Genomic DNA, 21,429 nt, shown 5'->3' with positions numbered 1-21,429 from the left:
ATCTTGCAAAATCAATATTTCACTTGTTTGTTTGTTACATAAAAAGACTCGAGTTTTTGTTTACATAACACATATTTAAGGCTTAAATATTACTTTTATTCTTGCATTCAGAAGGTCAAAATTTTGGCTGTCAACATTAAATGAGCTATATTTCTAATGTTTAAGGTCAAAACTGAAAAATATTTTTATCAAAAATCGTGAACCAGTCCCTTTAACACAAAGGGCAACAATCACTTTAGGAATATGAATAGATCTCGCGCTTTCCCCCTTTACAAATTACATGATATTCTCTAATTGTGTAAGAATCTTGATATCTTTTTTACTAAATGGAATCTATGCATGATTTTCACTGGTTACATAATATGATGCATATGTAATCGATTTTTTTTACTGCATGTTATTTATTCGTTTTAAGGTGATGATAATACATGAACCTAAAAACGGTCATGGGGCCTCCGTGGCCGAGTGGTTAGAGGATCGCGCTCAAAATCACACGGCCTCTCATCTCTGTTGGCGCAGGTTCGAATCCTGCTCACACCGGTAAGTCATAAAGTTTACCAGTTTACTTTCGGAAGGTCGGTGGTCTCTTCCCAGGTACATTGTATCTGGGTTCTCTCTTCCACCAATAAAAAAAAAACTGGGCGCCACCATATCACTGAAAAATTGTTGAGTGTGGCGGAAAACATCAATCAATCAATCAATAAAAACGGCCATAGATACATCCGAATCACGTGATATCGTCTTTTATATAGAGCGAGCCACTCTGGGAGGTCATCGCCTTCAAACAGGTCTCCATAATGGAGAGGCTTCTAGTAGAATATTTGCTAATCCTTTTTCTTAGTATCGACGTTTAAAACTTTTTTAATAATATACAACCATAGCATAAATGATTTAACTATATCTAATATTGTCAGTATATTTCCAGATCTATGAAAGTATGGGCGGGGCCAAATACCTATGGGAATTTCAGCTAACGAGGAAATCCCAAGCTTAAACTCAGATTTATATTCCGTTTGTGGTGTATTTACGCGCCGTGTAACATTTTTAAAAATCATAAAAGTGCAAATGTTATTGAGTTGAATCATGTAAAGTTTAACATGAAACAATAAAATGTATGTTGATGACTATATCAGGGGCCATTTCACTTCATCTTTTATCAACATATCCACTAGTTTAAAAGAAACCATACCCAATATCCTAATTAATAATCAATAATTACATTTTTTTATGGGTTTTTTATTCGTCACGTCTAATAAATTCTGTAAAATCAGTGAGCCTCGTCATTACGTAAACAAAGCAGCAGATCGAGAATCACATGACTTGCGTAGCCAATAGACATGGAGCAGATTATTGCCCTTTGACCAGTCAATAGACCACGAGTGTGAGCGGCGTTTATTTAACAATTAAAATGTTGGTTCTAAATTGTATAAGTTTTATATATGAAAAAATGAAGGTGTATAACAATCTACCTTATTTCTATTGGCTATGCAAGTCATGTGATTCTCGGTCTGCTGCTTTGTTTAAATAATATAGTGAGGTTCACTGATTTTACTTAAGATGAAACCCATAATTCATTAGATGAAACTCAGAGCAGAAACAGGGAAAATGTAATTATTAATCAGGATATTGAGTATGTTTTCTTTTAAACTAGCGGATACGTTGATAAATGTACGCAATCACACAGTCTTTACTAACCATGTGCCTCTAGTAAAAACAACCTAAGAAATTGAGGTGTATAACAAAACAGTTATAGACTGTGTCCTCGGACAACAGCTGATTTGTTTGAGCGGAAAACGGATCTGTTGCCCTCAGCCTACGGCTTCGGGCAGCATATCCGTTTTCGTGGCGAACAAAACAGCTGTTGTCCTCGTACCCAGTAAATAACTGTACAGTAGTGCACTCCGAAGTGAAATTGATACCACGAAGCACCTATTAAATCTTCTTTTCATTTTTTCAGACCTACATATAATTACTACTGATTTCCTGCTTCAGGCATTTTCACCGTTCAATACATAGATAAAACGAAAACAAACAACGCCCTTACAATCGTAATACTTTAATTACTTTGGGGGTTCTGTTATAATTCAAGCATATTTACACAAGATTATCAGGTACACACTTTAAAAATTTCAGAGTCCAATTATTGCAGTTGCTTTATACACGTGTATGATAAAGTGGTGTCTATTGCGATTCTTTCATGAACAGTTATAACCCATTTTGCGTGAATTGACTTTACTGTAGAAATTTTCAAGTCTATATCAATGAGATCTTTTTGTGGTCAGGCTGCTTGTTGCTGGCTAAGAAGCTGTCACTCGTCAATACATCCAGCGGGAATATTTGCTTTTTTTTTTCAGAGAGAAATACAGTTATGTAAATAGTTTCAAATCTTCCATAGTGAATACAGCTCTGGTACATACGTATCAAAGTCATAATTTTTTCTTTCAAAAATTCATAATATCACACTTTTGTTTAACTAAAAATACATGCTATTGAAACGATTTTTAGCTTTCTCAAATGATTTTTCGCTCTCTGATTCGGATTCACCTCCGTACAACGTTTCAAACAATGAAAATTATACAATCTTCAATTCCTCTTCGTAGATGGCTAAAAGCAACATGGCAACAACTCCAAATATGTAACCCAAATTCAGGGCAAAGAACATTTCCTTACAGGTATTGTTTCTGAATAGACGAAGCAGTTCCGGGATCTGAAAAGAAATAAAATAAAAGAGTTAGATAGCGAACAATGACCAATCTCATAAATGCTATAAAGAATACAATATTGAGAGTTGGGCAAACACGGACCCCTGGATATACCAGAGATGAGATTAAGTGCCTAGGAGGAGTAAGCATCCCTTGTTGATCGGTCGCACCTGCTGTGTGCCCTACATTTTGAACAGGTAAACGGAGAAATTAAAATCAGTATGCAATTTATATGAAACTCGTTTGGAAACATGTATACAATTCTGCAAACCAATACTGATACGAAATGCGTTAGCGAGGATAACGAACAGTGATCAATCTGATGATTTAATTTCTAGATCAAATTATTGTCAGGGTATTGTATGAAATCATACCATTGTGACCATAGAGATGTAGAGAAACATTCCGCTGCCAGCAGCAATGATCCAGATCCTAAATTCTGCGCCTACAGAAATCCCTATGTAGAGGCCAATAAAGGCTGTGATACTAGACAGCAAATTCACCATAATCGCCTTCTTTACTGTGAAACCAGCGGCCAGCAAGATAGCAAAGTCACCTAAACGTAATGGTGAAATATACAGAATAGAACCATTTCATGAAAAAGCTTAATTAAACCAAACGAAGAAGAATTACCATAGGGTAGCTGTTAAAAAATTTAAGTGCGAACATTAAATATTTTTATACCAACAAAACTTTTGCATAAAACTACTCTTCACTTTTTAAATGAATTCACCGTAAGATTTTTCTTAATTTTCATACTATACTTCATAAACATCTGTCTTTCCGAATAGAAGTCAGTACATAGTATTTTCTTACTTGTTTAAAGGGAAAGGCAACCCAAAAGATTTTTACATGATAAATGGTAGGATTAATCATATGATAAAGATTTGTCAAACAATTCTGTTGATATATGGTCTAGATATCCTTCAGTACTAATTTGAAAACGTCAAAAATTGAAATTCCCGCGATCTATACAAGCTGCCATGATGTCAATCTGATTAAAACCAGATCCTGAGATCCACTCACTTAGATCGCTACTGTAGCGATTGTAAGCGTATTCTAGGATCTGATTTTAATTAGATTGCCATGATGTGTAACTCTTTTGTATTCAAGACCACAAAAATCAATAATTTTGAGGTCACACCGTCTGTTCCGGTTTTGATGAGATTCTAAGATCATCCACAGGTGCTTGGGTTCAGGACCCCCCACCCCACCCCCCCACCCCCACCCTCCGAATAAGCTACATGAGTTGATTTAATTTTCTTTTCTTGAAAATATTTCTAATGCATGTCAACAACGTCTTGCATATCCATAAAGTCCAAAATAAGTCCTTTAAAAAATACCCTCACTGGTTATTATAACAGAACTTATAATAACCAGTGGTCAAGGGTGGTTGTTTTAAAGGGCTTATGTTGAATTATTTTGGACTTTATGGGTATGCAAGACGTTGTTGACATGCATTAGAAATATTTTCAACAAAAAAATAATTAAATGAACTCATGTAGCTTATTCGGAAGGGGGGGGCTGAACCCAAGCACCTGCGAGATCATCAAAGATGTACATGTGGTAGATCTTACGAATATATAGGTTGATGCCTTCCTGGCAAGCAGTTAATTACACTAATTTTTCGAAATTCCCGACTCAACCAAGTCATTTGAAAAGAAAAGACTACGTAAACTGTGGATCCATCATTTGCGTAATGACAAGTTGATGTTCGAGACATTTGTATGAAGAGCGTGTATCGTCTGCCTGGTCTGCGACTCGACTGAACGTCTTCTTTTCTCAATTTCTTCTTGCGAAAGAAAGGGCTCAAATCTATACGGCCCCAAACTTAACTGTTCGTGACTTGTCATGTTTACAGTGCTGCTGATGAAATAAACCGGAATAGACGGTATGACGTCATAAATTAAACTCCAATGGCCACTCTCTTAGCAGCGGATAATTTAAAATACACGATAGATTAATATTGATTTAATTGTTAAGCAAGGATTTTTGTAGTTAAAGACTGCCAATTACGATATCAGTAAGTGATACTTTATTCATAAAAGCAACTATGTGGTTAGGGTTGCCTTTCCCTTTAATAGATTTGTACCATAAATATACATCTGATACAATATTGCATATTCTTGTTTAAAAAGAGGTTTATTTACAATTCAACTTTGGTATCACGTGACACAACACTCCTGTTGCTATGGATATGGAAGTTTGATATCATACACAGAGCTTGTGTGGTATCACGTGATACAACACTCCTATTGCTATGGATCTGGAAAAGTTTAATATTTCTAACCGAGTTCGTGTGGTATCTCATGACATAACACTGCTATGGATGTAGACAAGCCTTCCGTTAAACTCTGTGTAAAGGTGGCACCAATGGCGAGACCATCAGCAAAGTTATGTACACAGTCACCAATGATAACCATCCACACTGCGGGAATAATATCTAGCAAGACAAACAAGTGCTATTGGTATGTATATTGGTATGTATATTCATTACTATTTCTTACTGCAATAGCACTTCTTTTCATGCGATCAATTTATTGTCTTTTTTAAATGCTGTTTGGTCAATAAAACTTTCTCTCCAGTTGTCCCCCATTCTTAATCAATCTTGCATACGCCCTTGAGTTCACATATTCTGTTACTGATGGAAGTTTTAAATTCTTTGATATGCCCATAGCATGAAAACAATAAAGATAGACACCCTCAAAAATTAAACATTCTACTGTTACTATAGAAGGACAAAGGTCTTACCTCTGTCGTTCGTAGAGACGTTGGATTCAGAAGGACACTCCTCGATTGTCAAATCCTTCTGGCTTTCATTCGATTCTTGTCGTTCCATTGGTTTGTCCTCCTTCAGAATGTTGTTTAGCACTATTTCATTTTGCCTTGCCTATTGAAATGAAAACTGAAAACTAGAGAAGTGAAGATATACATGTTGGATACCATTATCTATCTCCTTTGCTGCAACACGATGTTGGAGAATCTGAAGCCGTTATAACTGATATTTGACCATAACAAGCAAAGAGCTGATATAACCAATCAAGGAAGTTTTATCTCGAAAGTTACGAATGAAAAGGTGCGACAATTAATGATCAGTTCTCAAATCGTATTGAGGAGGAAGGCTAATGAGGCGGATAAATTGCACAGAGAGAGAAACTAATACTGACTTACCCAAACTGTTCCTTTTCAATTTATTTCATATTGTAACGTATGTAGATTACCTTAGTCTTTTGGAAATCACAATTTTTTTCTCTCAAATCAATAGCATCAAAACGTATTACTATTCTACACTTTACACGGCCATTCCTCACGATAACTTAAGGACTAGAATTTTTTGATACTATAGACAGTTGCTTCTTCATTGAAAATGTAAAAAGGAAATATCATATTTTGTGATCAGTGATCCAAAACGTAAACAGTCTTTGTGAAGTCCATGAATTCAAAGCTGATAGGTGTGAGGCATGTCAGAAAATAAACATTGCGGGCTGTGGTTCTTCGGGGGTGGGGGTGGGGAGTAGATGGCAGTTAGACGGGTCCGATAGTTAATAACCGGTTAGATCGGTTAGTAAGATTGATTGATTGAATATTGTTTAACGTCCCTCTCGAGAATATTTCACTCATATGGAGACATTACCACTGCCGGTGAAGGGCTGCAAAATTTCGGTCTATGCTCGGCGCTTCTGGCCATTGAGCAGCGAGAACATGGCTAGAGATTCAGGTGTTCAAATCTGCTTCATGCTTTACATATTGTCTCCCTTTCTGTTTCATTTTTAATGAGGCAAATTGACCAATTCTTTGCTATTTCGATGGTTATCCTTACCTTATTTTCGAGTTCTAAAATTTCATTTTTGGCAATTTCAAATTCATGAGATTTTTTACTCTCCTTATGGAATATCTGAAACAAAATATGTCATCATGAGTTAAATGTTTTTTTCTTTTTTCACGATGTTATACAAGTACGTGTAACGAATACAGACCCCTGTGATAAACACTACCTAGGCCAATTTTTTTAAAAATTGGTTTACGGATTTCAAAATTTTCAAGTCCGTTCGGAGGAGGTAAAAAAAAAGTTCAAATGACAAAATGTTAAGTGATAAAAATGAACTTGATTTGAGGTCAATGTTTTATTATCAACTTTAATATTCTCTTCACAGTCAACTTCAGACGGTGGTATATAGTGACTATTGTGCACCTTGGCAACAATGCTGTTTCCTTCAAAAATATTATTTGTTTATTAAATTAACTTTCTATCATTATCAAATATCCATTGTTTACCGTTTAGTTATGTAAATCCCAAAATAAAAGAACCACATTGCTTTTCCATTCAAAAGATGGCATCCATGACGTATATACGGACGCTCTAATCACCTGAAGTACTAAAATCCTGATTGACCTTACCAAGCATATATTTTGTCTAAAACTTTACTTTTAAGTTTTAAAGTCTTATTTATGAAGTCAAGTAAAGTTATAGATAAAACCCATGAACCCTATAAACATTTATTCAAAAATTCTGAATTTTATATACAAATGTAGGTCAGATCAATTCGTTGTTGGTAGTCAACACATTTTATACAATGAATTAATTCATGAATTCAATAATGTTAAATATGTTTTCAACCTCCTTCAATATATGAAGAATTATACATATTAATTATGAAGAATACTTCTTTAAAATTCATTAATAAGAATTCAAAAGTGTATCCTCGACAAAATGTATGCATGGTAAGGTCAGGTAGGGTTATACTTGTTTAGGTGATTAGTGCAACCCAACGTACGTCATGGATGCCATCTGAAAACAGGTGTTTGTTTTTATTTTGGGATTTACATATCTAAACGGTATGCAATGCATGAATAATCCTAATCAGAAGTTAGTTTCATAAACAGATAACTTATTGGAAGCAAAAAGCATTGTTACTAAGGTGCAGAATAATTGTTAGCACCGGCTGAAGTTGACTGATATTTCACACATAACACATGAATATTATGGACTGTCCCGAGGTTGCGACGGAGGTATCCAGTCCAGCGGAATCTTTCTTTTCTTTCTTTCTTTTTTTGTGAAAAGGAAAAAAATTACAGCGTCGGAAATATAAAAAGGAGTGAAAAACCATTTCATTTTTTTCCAACATCCCAAAAAATCAGTGTAAACCAACTCAATAAAAATAAAACGCCTTATGAATTGAATAAAAATCGAATCCTTGATTTACAGTAGAGTCACAATTTCTGGAAATGGTTCAGTGTGTCATTATCAGCGCGTTTGCTACATCTTAGATTTACAGTAGAGTCACGGTTTCTGGAAATGGTCATGGTTCAGTGATTCACTATCAGTGTGTTCGTTACACCCTTAATCTACAATAAAGACACGATACCTGGGAATGGTCATGGTTCCTGTGGAACACGCTGACGATGAGTTGCATAAAAAAGAATCCGTACATGGTCACCAGAAGGATCAAAAGCTTTTCTAAATTAACTTCCTCGTGTACACCCATTGTCTGTCGGCGACAAGAAGTAGAACACAGAACATCGATATGTAATTAAGAAAACAACTATTAATGTATGAAACATATCAAATGTTGAAAATGTATGAAATATATCAAATGCTTAAAATGTGTTTAATTTGATTTCAAACAAACGGGAGAAAGTGAAGATTGTGTTGTCTGACAGGCATCATATACAGATGGTAAAAGTGAAGCTGAATACCGACAGAGAGAAACCGGAACCCCTTCAGACATCATACAGATTAGACATGAAAGCTGGAAATTCATAACTTCTAGTCTACACCCTGAGTACAGGAAGGAGAGGAATTGTTGACTAATTACAGACGGGAAAAGCAGCAAATTGTTTCTCTTCGCAGACAACACAGGGCCACCAATGGAATGACGATTGATTATTTCCAGATGGGAGAAGTATAGAATCAGTTCACGTGATAAACAGCATGTCGAGAGCGCTGGTAGTAATGAAGAACGGAAAATGAAACTCTTACAGACAGAGATTAAACCGTGTGGAATGTTATCACTGAATTAAAGAACCCCACAGAGGAATCGAAGGGTCCGTGTTTGCCTAAATCTTAATCAATGGGTCCAATGCTGTCTAATGTATTTCATGCCGATTGTTAGGCCGTTCTTGGCACACTGATTTTGACTACGGGGAACTCCGTTTACCTGGTCAGGATATAGGGCTCACGGCGGGTGTGACCGGTCGACAACGGATGTTTACTCCTCCTAAGCACATAATCCCACCTCTGGTGTGTCCAGGGGTTCGTGTTTGCCTAACTATCTATTTTGTATTGCTTATAGGACTTATGAGATTGATCACTGTTCGTTATATTCGTCTTTTATTTTATTCTTGATGGTATTCATGACATTATTACAATTCAGTTTGCCAATACAACCTATCATTGGGTCAAATGCGGTCTGACCTGTTTCATGCCGATTGTTAGGCCGTTTTTAGTACACTGATTTTGACTGGATAACTCTGTTTACCTGATCAGGATATGGGGCTCACGGCGGGTGTGACCGGTCGAAAAGGGATGCTTACTCCTCCTAGGCACCTGATCCCACCTCTGGCATATATCCAGGGTCCGTGCTTATCCAACTCTATATTTTGTATTGCTTATAGTTGTTAATGAGATTGATCACTGTTCGTTATCTTCACCTTTCATTGATAACTTTCCTTTGTCTCCATTTTTTTAAATTATGTAGATTTATGGTCATTTATGCAGATCTAAGGTTTAATAATAATGTCACTTACAGCACGCTTTTGTTTCCAGAAGAAATAGAATGAACACCTAAATACATGTAATGTATAGAATCCCCTTCCATATATTGTAGACAACTTTTAAGGAAGACCAACCGAATAGTTTAGTTACTTAGGACGAAATAAGAGGAGTGACTGTAGTAAGTGTAAAGCCACATCTAGCAAATGCTACATTGATAGTTAACAATACTGAAATTACTGACAGAAGGAAGGAGGTGAAAAACTGCGTCTCCCAGCAGACATCCTACAGAAAGAGCCAACATAAAGGACAGGAGGTACGCCTTCCTCTTGGTTCCTGTTATCTTAATGAATATTGCTCCCAGAACTGAGGCCAAGCTGAGAAACACCACACACAGTGTCCCTAGTCCATAACCTGTAAAACAAGGACAGAGTCAATATGACCGACATTGATCTTTCATTGATCACTGTCTGCATTTTGCTTTATGTCTTGTTCGAGGATTTAAATCATATAAAGACATTCAGCTTTAAGTGAAGTGCCACAAATTTTGACCTTTACAAAGACCACAGGTGAGGCGTCTTTATGGCATCAACGTCGACCTTTTCATATCCAAAAGACCCGTGACTTTCTCTTCAAATGTCGGACGTTTGGCAAATGAGAAGTCACTGTCTTTGTGAAAAGTCATAGATTGAATGCGGTGCCGGGATCGTCCTATCCACTATAGCACCGCGACCGGTTGCTAGTATATATTCTTAATATACACAATTTTGCTGTTCGTTTTACTTCTAATGATCAATTACTAGTATAAATAAGTACTTTGCATGTATGTCACATCATCTTTATGTAACGAGGTATCGCCTTTCCTTTCCATCAACAGCAACAGAAGAGCCGGCGTCATTTCCTGGAGATCTTGCAGACTCAATAGTACTCTTGAACTGCCGAAATAGATGTCGGGCACATCACTTATATTCTGTCAAAAACATTAAAGTCATATTTCTTGGCAATTTATGATAGTTGCCTTATTTATCAGTTGAAATCACATGCATATATACACAACCATTTGACAGTTGAATTCAGTTACTTAAAAGGGAAAATATTTTTAAACGTTCTACTATTTTAAAGTTCTACTATAAAAAACATGAACAGTTAGTAATAAACGTTGTAATATAAAACAGTACCCATTTCATCGCTTTCAGTTTCTCTCCGCGGTGATCATGCCTGTCGTTATATAAGGGTGCGAACAAGCGGGAGCAAGGACTAGAACGACCATGAGTTTGTGGTGGATGACCATGATGCTCGGATGCGTGCGCAGGTGGTGGTGGCGGGCGCATGTGGCCATGTGGTGGTGGGTGAGTGGATTCAAATGGAGGGTCATTAATTAATGGGATTGAATGATGTGGGTCATGTGGCTTGTGTTTGAACGAAGACAATGGTACATGAGATGATGAAACATGGACATGGTTAGGTGATCTTTGTTCCCTTTTCTTCATGTGTGAATGGAGCTGCGTATCCTTCGTTAGATATCTCTTGTGGTGGGAATGAGATGGAACATGATTTAGTACTGACTTGTCATCCAAAAATGATTGAATTCCTCTCTGTAAATCTTTAGATAAAATAATCTTATCATTCAATAAAATTCAAACTGAATTTTTTTTTTACAAATATTTCAAACAGCGATAATGAATTTGACGAACCTTTGACACTGAGAAATTGAGATTCTGGAGGTTTATAATAAGTGTATAACTGGTGAAGAACATCGGAAGGACACGGAAGATCACGAGGCTGTAAAATATAATCTGTAAAGAAATAAAGGAAAATTAATTATATTTCTAGAGAAAAGACGCGATTCTGTAAGTGTCCGTTTCATATTTACCACTATCCGTCAATGTTAAATTTCTTACCATTTATTTTGTTTTGATTACTTATTTACTATAACGATTCACTCATGATGACGTGTCACCTGCTGTTGGTGAGTATTCAGAAGTACATACCTATACATTTCACTCAGGATCGTAGCAATGAGGGTTCATTATCGTGCCAACACCTACCGTGACAACGGTCCACCATTTATAAGATCTCATTCGAAAGATCTGACTAAATGCCGAGGAATAGTCAGTAATTACCTTTACGTCTTAAGTTTGACGCTGCTAAAGGTACGAACCCACGGCATCCTGGTCACGAAGTGAACACTATAATCACTGCAATCAGCTCTTTTCTAATAAAGCCCTAGAGACCACAACCCCGAGATGATAAAAAAAATAATTGTTGTGACAAGGGATTTATGGGAGATTAATACTTTGACGTCATGTGTAAAGACTATATGTATCCTGATAAAGAACAGCATTTCGAAAATGTTACAAACATTACCATATTTGAATGAAATAATGACTTCATTATCGGAATTGTCGGGCATTATTCTCCCACAACTCCTGCACGTAAAATATTTCTTATATATTAAAAGTTAGACACTTACTTTTAATTACTGCATATACTAGAATTCCTGCGCTAATTTCCTTTTCAGTCATGTGATTGTGATTGTTATTCATGTAGTTATGGTTTGAGTGCTGGGTGTTTTTCCTTTCATTGTCTCCTTTCTGCACTGGCGTCTGTGGTAGAGGTTTTGCTTTGAGCTTATCTTTGGAAAGAGATGTTTCTGACGAAATACCATCCGAAATATCATGGGCATCACTTGTTGAAAATATCTGGTTTACAACGATTTTCATTGGCTTACAGCTTTGGTACTTAACAACCCAAGGAAGGGTGTTAAGAGAATAAATTGTCAAATCCATTTTTTCAGCAAACTGAATCATATGTTCAATATTTTCTGTGCTAAATGATGAAACAATTGCAAGAAGTAATGTTTTATTAGGGGGGTTGGATTGCACATTTTGTTTGTATTTGGCACATTTGTAAACGTTTGATTCCTTTACTTTAGAGCAATGAAACGGCGAAAATGTATGATTAGCGATAAGTCCCACGCAGAATGTACGGGTGCTATTGTTAGGAAGAAAGCAGTGTATATCTGTATCATTATGGTAACCGTTCATGAAATTCAGCCAAAGGTTTTCTGTCGCAAAATCTTTTTCAGATTCCAGCAAGGTGGTCGTTGTAACAGGTGATTGTGAGGAGGAGATTAAGGGTGATCGAGAGGAAATGCTTTCCTTTGAAATTCCCGCCTCTAAGGTTAGATTATTTAGTGCACGATGTTTGAGGTGCTGACGCTGAGAGTGGGGTTGTTCCTGCAGAATCATAGATACCATCCTCTGTAGCTTAACCTTGTTAAGACACTGAAAATATCATCGATGAAAAGTATTTAAATTTAGTTTTTAGAAATATTTGTAATTATCGAGTAAATCACGTGTTAGAAGAAGTGTAAGAAATAAACTGCAGGCAGATTAGTTAACAAAAAGATGGTGGCAATGCCGAAAATGTCAAGAAAGGTAAGATACATGGGGTAGAAAATGTGAGTGGAGACCTGCTTAAGGTGGATATGGATGAGACAATTATGGGGTTCACAGACATGTTCAACATTATATGACAGGAGAAAATAACCCCAGGATAGCAGGAGAAAAAAATCCCGGGAAAGTGAAAAAAGTGGCCAGTTATGAGGATCTTAAATAAAAGAGACATGAGAGAGACTGACTGCAACAACTGGAGGAGAGGAGTGGCACTGATGAGTAAGGTGTTTAGGAGAATAATGAGAGACAGAATGAAGAAGGGAGTTGAAAAAGCACTAAGGTAGGAACAAGTAGGATTTCCACTAACAAGAGGAATACGTGAATAGATATTCATCCTGAGGAATATCATCAAACATGCAGACGAATGGAACACCGAGCTGTATCTGCATTTCATGGACTTTGAGAAAGCGTTTGACTTTGCAATGGGAAACCTGTGGAGAATGATATGGGGTACCAGAGAAGATGCTCGAGATATTTAGAAATTTATACGACGGGTTCGAGCGTGCTACGTGGGGATCATCAGAGTGGTTCAAGACTGGGGTGAAACAGGATATGTCATGTTAGGCTTTTTCCCCTACTGATTAGGAAACGGGAAAACAGGAATCAAGTGGAAGTTCATGAAAGTATTAGAAGACTTCAAGGTTCGAAACATACAGACAAAAACGACTAGAGTGAATGAGGAAGACGAGAGAGAGGGGGGATTGAAATTGAATAGCAGGAGGTGTAAGACACTGAGGATGAATGAAAGGTAGATGAAGATGCGTTTACTTGGGAACAGAAGTGAAAACATCAGGAGGATGAGAAACAGGACAAGGGCAGTATATGGGAGACTGGAAAACGTACAAGAGTTCAGTGATCATTGGAGTTAGAACGAAGGTATTCAAATCAAACAAACTGGAGAAGGACAGTGGACGCAGACAGAAGAAGTGCACGATAGAGAAGCTGGAATAAAGTCAAGATAATAGCAAGAGACAGAGTGGTTTGGAGAGAGGGTGTCGGGGTCTTATGCGCCTCCTGGCGTAAAGAGAAGTAAATGCTAAGTAAATCACATGTTAATAATTTTTTATTTCATATTTAAAGAATTACGGTGATACATGGCCGTTTGCTTTCTCTTTCAAGAACGTAAATATGGTACAGGTATATCTAGGGAGTCGAATTCGTGAATATGTCCGAAAACAAATCAGAAACAAAAACGACCAACACGAAATGAATGGTTTAGACACACAATGGTGAAGATTACCTGGTGGTCACCAGATGTTGATTTATTTTTGTTGTGGTGGATGTGACGGCTCAGCGCGTACATTGGATCCAGTCGTTTGATTTGGTCCAAATACAAGTGATACTGCTCACTGTGTTCGCCACATATGTATCTGTCCAGGTGTAGATAAATGGCGAGAGCAGCAACACTAATCTTATAGTAGGAGTTGCCACACACACTACGCTTTGACAAATGTCGGCTAGTTCTATCTAAAAACTACAATAAGTGAATGATATCAATAATGGACTAACATGATGTTCAAAAAGAAAACTATTCCAATGAAGATTTCAATATTTTCACGATTTTCATTTCAGAGGGACAAACATTGTGGATTTATTCTGTTCAGTTACCTTTCCTGATTTATCCGCGAAAAGAAATATTCATCAGATTTGCATTCCTGCTTTAAACACGGGAATCAACTTTTGTTCGATTAGTATTTCTGACTGATACCTAGAAACTTTCATTTTCATGAGTGAATGATTTTAATATCGCGAACTTTTCACGGGCTTCTAATCTCAAATATATGGAAAATCTATTCATAAACAATAAATTTAAAAGAATTTCTTTAAAAATGAAAACAGACAAACCTTTTCATATGTCAGTGACTTGTCCCTACATCTGTGTGCCTTCGTGACGTTGAATTTGTTCCGCCCATTGGCTTGTAAGAAAAAAGTTTCCAGCACTTCTTTTGCGAAGTAATGTGAAGATCGAGACGACGATATATTCAGTGTGTCCTTAAGATTTTCTAGAATCGTATTTTCACAACTTCCTTGGGCCTTCGTTCGAATAACCAGACAACTGAGTAATAGCAATGAAGCTAGGTTGTGGTGTTTTAGCATTTTCGAAAACCTGTTTTAAAAATAAGAAATTTGGAAATCAAATATTCAAGATGTTAAAGATCCGAACAAATTAACTTCGTTTTGTCAAATTCCGTTTTTAAAAACAAAGTATTGTTAGAGCGTGTTGTTCATCTCTGTTGATTTATTTGTATAAGGTCTACAGAAGTCCTGTTACAGTTAACGACTACAAAACGTTTGTGGAGGTACCCGAATGAAAGAAAAGAACAACATTAAAACGCATAGTGTCAGAATGAAAAGTTTAGGAAAATGAATCATTCATTTCTATTGTTCTATGTCAGTTGAACAGTTTGGTAGTTATTTAAGAAATAAATTTCATTTTCGAAAATACAAACGACACTTCATGCCGACATATCTCATGAAGCGCGTTAAAGAATCCAAAGACAAAAACATTGGAATCGTAAGTACATGTTTGCTGTGACGGAGCGAGTGCCGTCTGTTACTACTACAGCGTTGACGGGATTTCTAGTAGAGCGAGTGCCGTCTGTTACTACTACAGCGTTGATGGGATTTCTAGTAGAGCGAGTGCCGTCTGTTACTACTACAGTGTTGACGGGATTTCTAGTGGAGCGAGTGATGTCTGTTACTACTACAGTGTTGATAGAGATTTCTAGTGGAGCGGGTGCTATCTTTTACTACTACAGTGTTAACGGGATTTCTAGTGGAGCGAGTGATGTCTGTTACTACTACAGCGTTGACGGGATTTCTAGTGGAGCGAGTGATGTCTGTTACTACTACAGTGTTGACGGGATTTCTAGTGGAGGGAGTGCCGTCTTTTACTATTACAGTGTTGATAGGGATTTCTAGTGGAGCGAGTGCTGTCTTTTACTATTACAGTGTTGATAGGGATTTCTAGTGGAACGAGTGATGTCTGTTACTACTACAGTCTTCATAGGGATTTCTAGTGGAGCGAGTGATGCATGTTACTACTACAGTCTTCATAGGGATTTCTAGTGGAGCGAGTGTTGTATGTCACTGCTACAGCGTTGACAGGATTTCTAGTGGAGTGAGTGCTATCTGTTACTACTACAGTGTTGACGGGATTTCTAGTGGAGTGAGTGATGTCTGTTACTACTACAGTGTTGATAGGGATTTCTAGTGGAGCGAGTGATGTCTGTTACTACTACAGCGTTGACGGGATTTCTAGTGGAGCGAGTGCTATCTGTTACTACTACAGCGTTGACGGGATTTCTAGTGGAGCGAGTGATGTCTGTTACTACTACAGTCTTGAGAGGGATTTCTAGTGGAGCGAGTGATGTATGTTACTACTACAGTCTTGATAGGGATTTCTAGTGGAACGAGTGATGTCTGTTACTACTACAGTCTTGATAGGGATTTCTAGTGGAGCGAGTGATGTATGTTACTACTACAGTCTTGATAGGGATTTCTAGTGGAGCGAGTGTTGTATGTCACTACTACAGCGTTGACAGGATTTCTAGTGGAGTGAGTGCTGTCTGTTACTACTACAGCGTTGACAGGATTTCTAGTGGAGTGAGTGCTATCTGTTACTACTACAGCGTTGACGGGATTTCTAGTGGAGCGAATGATGTCTGTTACTACTACAGTCTTGATAGGGATTTCTAGTGGAGCGAGTGTTGTATGTCACTACTACAGCGTTGACAGGATTTCTAGTGGAGTGAGTGCTGTCTGTTCCTACTACAGCGTTGACAGGATTTCTAGTGGAGGGAGTGCCGTCTTTTACTACTACAGTGTTGACGGGATTTCTAGTAGAGCGAGTGCTACAGTGTTGACGGGATTTCTAGTGGAGCGAGTGCTATATTTTACTACTACAGTGTTGACGGGATTTCTAGTGGAGCGAGTGCTACAGTGTTGACGGGATTTCCAGTGGAGCGAGTGCTCTCTTTTACTACTACAGTGTTGACGAGATTTCTAGTTAATTAGTGTCTTAGAATTTTCAACAAAAAATATTGTTGGCGTATTTATTCTAGCCCAAGCGAAATTCACGCGGTTGCATATTACATACGATTAGCGTTTGGTTTGATGGTGATCTAACACTCAATAGAATATATGGTGACCTTAACTGATCGCACCTCAGAGTCAAAATACTAAATATATCCATGTTGCAAGAACACCAACGGTGTAATGAAAAGGCTGAGATAACGAACAATGATCATCTCATATATCCTATAAAGAATACAAAATAGAGAGTTGGGCAAATGTGGACCCCTGGACACACCAGAAGTGGGATCAGTAAGCATTCCATGTTCACAACCGTCATGGACCATTCGTCTTGATCAAGTAAATGGGGTAATCCGCAGTCAAAATCAGTATGTAAATGTTTTACAGTAAAACCAGCAAGAGTAATATCTGGTGTAAGTTTAAAATTTTATATTCTTTCTTTTTCATTGGGGGATTATATTACGTCCATTACTGAGTGCGGATAAATTTCTTAAAAGTAGTACTTAAGAATCATACTGTGTTGGAAATTGATTTATACGAAAACAGCCTACGGAAGAACAATTTTAATATTTCATAATGCTACGGATTCTAAGATTGAAAATTAATTTTGATGTATTGTGTGCATATTCTATATACATTGGAAAATACAGTTATCTGTCCTTTACATAATAAAACATTACACGAGGACCAATTTTCAAACCACGGTTGAATATGCGATACTTAAGTAAGAACATAATATATAAAAGTATAAAATTGTTGTCGCCTTTTCATCAAGAAATCGCCCTGTGCATTACTCTTGTATGGCCTGAATACTAAAATCGTATTTCGTGTTATGGTAGATTATCATAATTATTCTTACCAAGCTCAGGACGACCCAATCTCCTTATCTTAGAATTAAGTGTAATAGATAGCCCATTCCTGTAGATCGACGATAAACAGTTCAACGCGTGTTTACCTGACTTAATCTTTCATGAAAAGGGAAAATCTTCACACATTTCTCTGATTTATAAAAATCTTCACATTAAAAACTATTTAGACTGTATTAAAATATTATTCTAGAAGTGAAGAAACAGTATGGAAGCCCTGTATAAAATTTTGATAACACATAATATATCTGATGCAGACATTTCCTTCTCAATTAACTATCAACTTTTTCTTTTTTTTTAGAAACTTTGCTTTTAGAAATAAGAGGTAAAACTATCTCTTATGCAGCATTAATCAAAAACAAAGAAGAGGAGAAAAAAGAATCAAAAGAAAATATCAAATTACTAGAAAAAAAAAATGTTTACAAGTGACAGCAGTGTTGATGAAATGTGTAATAAACAAAAACAAGAATTAGAAAACATTAGAAAAGATAGCTACAAGGTATTTTTGAAAGAAGTAGAGCTAGATGTTTTCAAGAAGGCGAAAAACCTTCACATTATTTTGTACTTTAGAATCTAGGAATTTAATTCGCAAGATTATATGAAGATTGGAGTGTAATGATGGGACAGTAATTTATACTAAGGGAAACAAAAACATCCTATGAACAATTATACAAGAAAAGCAATTTAAACACAATTATAGACCTGTACGATGAGCTTGACATTCCAAAACGTTCAAATAAAGAATCGGAATCACTAGAAGGTAACATTGCTATTGAGGAAGCCTCTAATACTATTTACAAATTTAAATCTAATAAATTTCCAGAATCTGGTGGTTTTTCTGCTGTATTCTTATAAACATATTAGGTTTTTTTTTAGTTAGATCTATTAATTATGGCTACAAGAATAACCATCTCTCTAATACACTCTCTAATACATGTACATACATGCACTAACATCGCTGTTCGTTATCTTCATCTTTCATGCATTACAGCGTTACCAATAGGGGACAAGCCAAGGCGAATTGGAGACCAATTACTCTGTTAAATACTGTCTTTGAAATTGCATCTGACTGTATTGCTAATAGAATAAAAAGAAATTTAAACAAAATAATTAATCAAGATCAAACAGGTTTTATCTCCAACAGATATATTGGGGGAAATACCAGGCTTATTTATGATATAATGCACTACACTGAAGAAGAAAATATACCTGGATTATTACTACTTATTGATTTTGAAAAAGCCTTTGATACTCTTTCATGGACACGTATACAAAAAGCACTGAAACTTTTAACTTTGGTCCCTCAATTAGGAATTGCATATAAATTTTTAATACAGACATTACATTTGCAATCAATCAAGGTGGTAATCTCTCTGATAGAATCAATATTCAGAGAGGTTGCCGACAAAGGGATCCATTATTACTCTATATACTCTTAATATGTGCAGAAATATTAGCAATTCAAATTAGAATGAATATAGGGTCTTCCGTGGTTTGTGGTTGGGTATGATTTATTCCCCACGAGTTGTGTGTTCTCTATATCCACGAGCCTTGACGAAGGGATAGAAAACACACTACGGGTTGAATGTAAGATAAGATATTCTTTATTTCCTCCAAATTCGTGGAGAGTATATCATAATCAAATCATAAACCTCTCTGAACAGAACAGGAGAAACATATTTATGTTATGTACAAATTTGAAATTAACGATCACAAACTACAGATTACGGCAGTCTATGGTAAAAAACCTCTGGGTTTTTGTTGTTTTTTTTTTGTTTTTTTTTATACAATGTATTTGCAACAGTTAGCATAATTTGCTTCCATTTGTATAAAAAAAAATATTTTCAAACCTTGTACCTTGAACACAACCAATCATAGAAAAATTACTTTCATGATCTTGATATTCAAACAAAACATACTCTTCTACGCTGAGAGTTTGTAGAACATTTTCAAGCATAGTTTCTGTCTTCCAAAAGGTTAAAACGCTTAGCATAAAATGCATATTAAAATTATGCGTATTCTTATTACACATTGGACACAATTTACAAACAATTTTAATATCCTAAATCCTTCTCTACGTTAAGGAATTAAAAAAAGATATTTTTCGTGTTTATATGGAATAATAATCATTGTTAAAAAAAATGTAAAGATGTGTGTGTGTGTGTGTGTGTGTGTGTGTGTGTGTGTGAAAATAGTAAACCTAATGGCATTTATAGCATCTATGAAATTATTCTGGATAAGATAGCTCGTGTTTTCAAATAGAGGGAAGTTGGAGTTAAGGAAAATAATGAACTGTGGTAAAGAATACAATACAATATTCTTGAAAACATTGAAAAATAAAATCTGGATAGATGTATTCAAATCATGGCTTATATTACATAACCTTAGTTATAGATATGACATTGTTGCTTATGCACCTTTAACCTATTGGCAGAAAACAAGTTGATAATAAACAAACGTTTGACAGCGGCAAAAGATGACTTGGTTTATTGATTGATTGTATATTGTTTAACGTCTCGCTCGAGAATTTTTCACTCATATGGAGACGTCACCAAGACCGGTGAAGGGCTTCAAATTTAGGCCTATGCTCGGCGCTTACGGCCATTGAGCAGTGAAGGTTCTTTAGCGTGCCATACCTACTGTGACACGGGTCATCCGTTTTTAAGGTCATCTCCGAGGACCCGTGACATTCACACCTGATGCCGAGCGTTTGGCGAAAGAACTGTCACTACCTGTTTTAACGACTTAGGTCTGTCGCAGCCGGGATTCGAACCCCGGCCTTCCGCATGCGAACGTTCTAACCTCTCCACCATCGCGGTGAATTGACAATTACATTTAAACGAAAGTAGCGAAGTTGACCGAGAAACGGAATGAGTTGTTTGCAGAATTAAAAACTGCTCTCGGTAGCAAAGTACTTACACCTGTCATTAAAAAACGGGAACGACCAAAACAAACAAAAACACCACTCCTACACCCCGTAAACCTAAGGTCCGACGCTTGTCATTCCAAAACTCTCCTAGAGCTAGTAACGTGCGTGACCCAGCTGTTCCCATAAAGCCATTGTGAGATGAATTCTCAGCAAGCTGCAGATTTATTGGATGAACAAATTCAGGTGTAGACAGTGTACAACCTGATTCACAAACTAAGCTATACCATGAAAAGGACTTTGATGTGAAGGTAATGTCATGTAACAGAGTGATTTTCCGCCACCAGTTCTCAGGGAGAGGAACACATTCCGGTTATTTAAAAGGCTAGATTGCCTTTTCCTGTTTGAGCACTTAGCTTTTCCACTTCAAAAACTTCTCTGATTTTCGTCAATAATGGCGCTGCCATACTTGATTGTTTTCCAAATATCATTTTAAAAGGAGTTTGGTGATTGGTTGGGCTCTCCGAGTAAAGTTTACTCGGACGTGCTTTGATTGGTTACTCCCGTTCATGCATAATTAATGAAAAAAGAGCAAAAATAGCATCTGACAACCACGGGTTTGAGAGAGCGTGTGTAGACTCAAAATCGTGGTTTGCGACGATGGGTAATTGAAGACCTACGGAAGACTTACAAAAATAGATCAAAACTAAAGCAAATATACACAAACAATATGATAAAGATAAGTTTTAAAGTTCGGTAGAGAGAACTATTTTTCTCTCTAATGTCGAGG

At 36.6% G+C, this 21,429-nt stretch overlaps 1 protein-coding gene across 1 annotated transcript; it reads right to left on the bottom strand.

Annotated features, from left to right (window-relative positions):
• Positions 1–2,043: 2,043 nt before the first annotated feature.
• On the bottom strand, positions 2,044–18,454 carry LOC125671818 (zinc transporter ZIP10-like). Its single transcript, XM_048907757.2, has 14 exons — positions 17,767–18,454; positions 14,718–14,979; positions 14,113–14,346; positions 11,888–12,701; positions 11,109–11,210; positions 10,593–11,017; positions 10,231–10,384; positions 9,659–9,828; positions 8,069–8,191; positions 6,523–6,597; positions 5,454–5,592; positions 4,993–5,145; positions 3,077–3,258; positions 2,044–2,707 (listed from the first exon to the last, which is right to left on the bottom strand). The coding sequence occupies exons 2-14, from the start codon at positions 14,967–14,969 to the stop codon at positions 2,573–2,575; spliced, it is 2,958 nt and encodes a 985-aa protein (XP_048763714.2). The 5' UTR covers positions 14,970–14,979; positions 17,767–18,454; the 3' UTR covers positions 2,044–2,572.
• Between the last annotated feature and the right edge of the window lie 2,975 nt (positions 18,455–21,429).

This window comes from Ostrea edulis, chromosome 4, assembly GCF_947568905.1.
Source record: "Ostrea edulis chromosome 4, xbOstEdul1.1, whole genome shotgun sequence".
Lineage (NCBI taxonomy): Eukaryota > Metazoa > Mollusca > Bivalvia > Ostreida > Ostreidae > Ostrea > Ostrea edulis.
Note: the sequence above shows the minus strand (reverse complement) of the source record. Positions and strands in the feature narration are given on the sequence as shown.

Excerpts from the sequence above, each read along its gene's own strand:
- LOC125671818 (XM_048907757.2), bottom strand. The coding sequence starts at position 14,969 with ATGCTAAAACACCACAACCTAGCTTCATTGCTATTACTCAGTTGTCTG. Across the intron at positions 14,347-14,717 it reads AGTCACTGACATATGAAAAG|TTTTTAGATAGAACTAGCCG; the intron begins GTTTGTCTGTTT and ends CACTTATTGTAG. Across the intron at positions 5,593-6,522 it reads TTTTAGAACTCGAAAATAAG|GCAAGGCAAAATGAAATAGT; the intron begins GTAAGGATAACC and ends TCATTTCAATAG.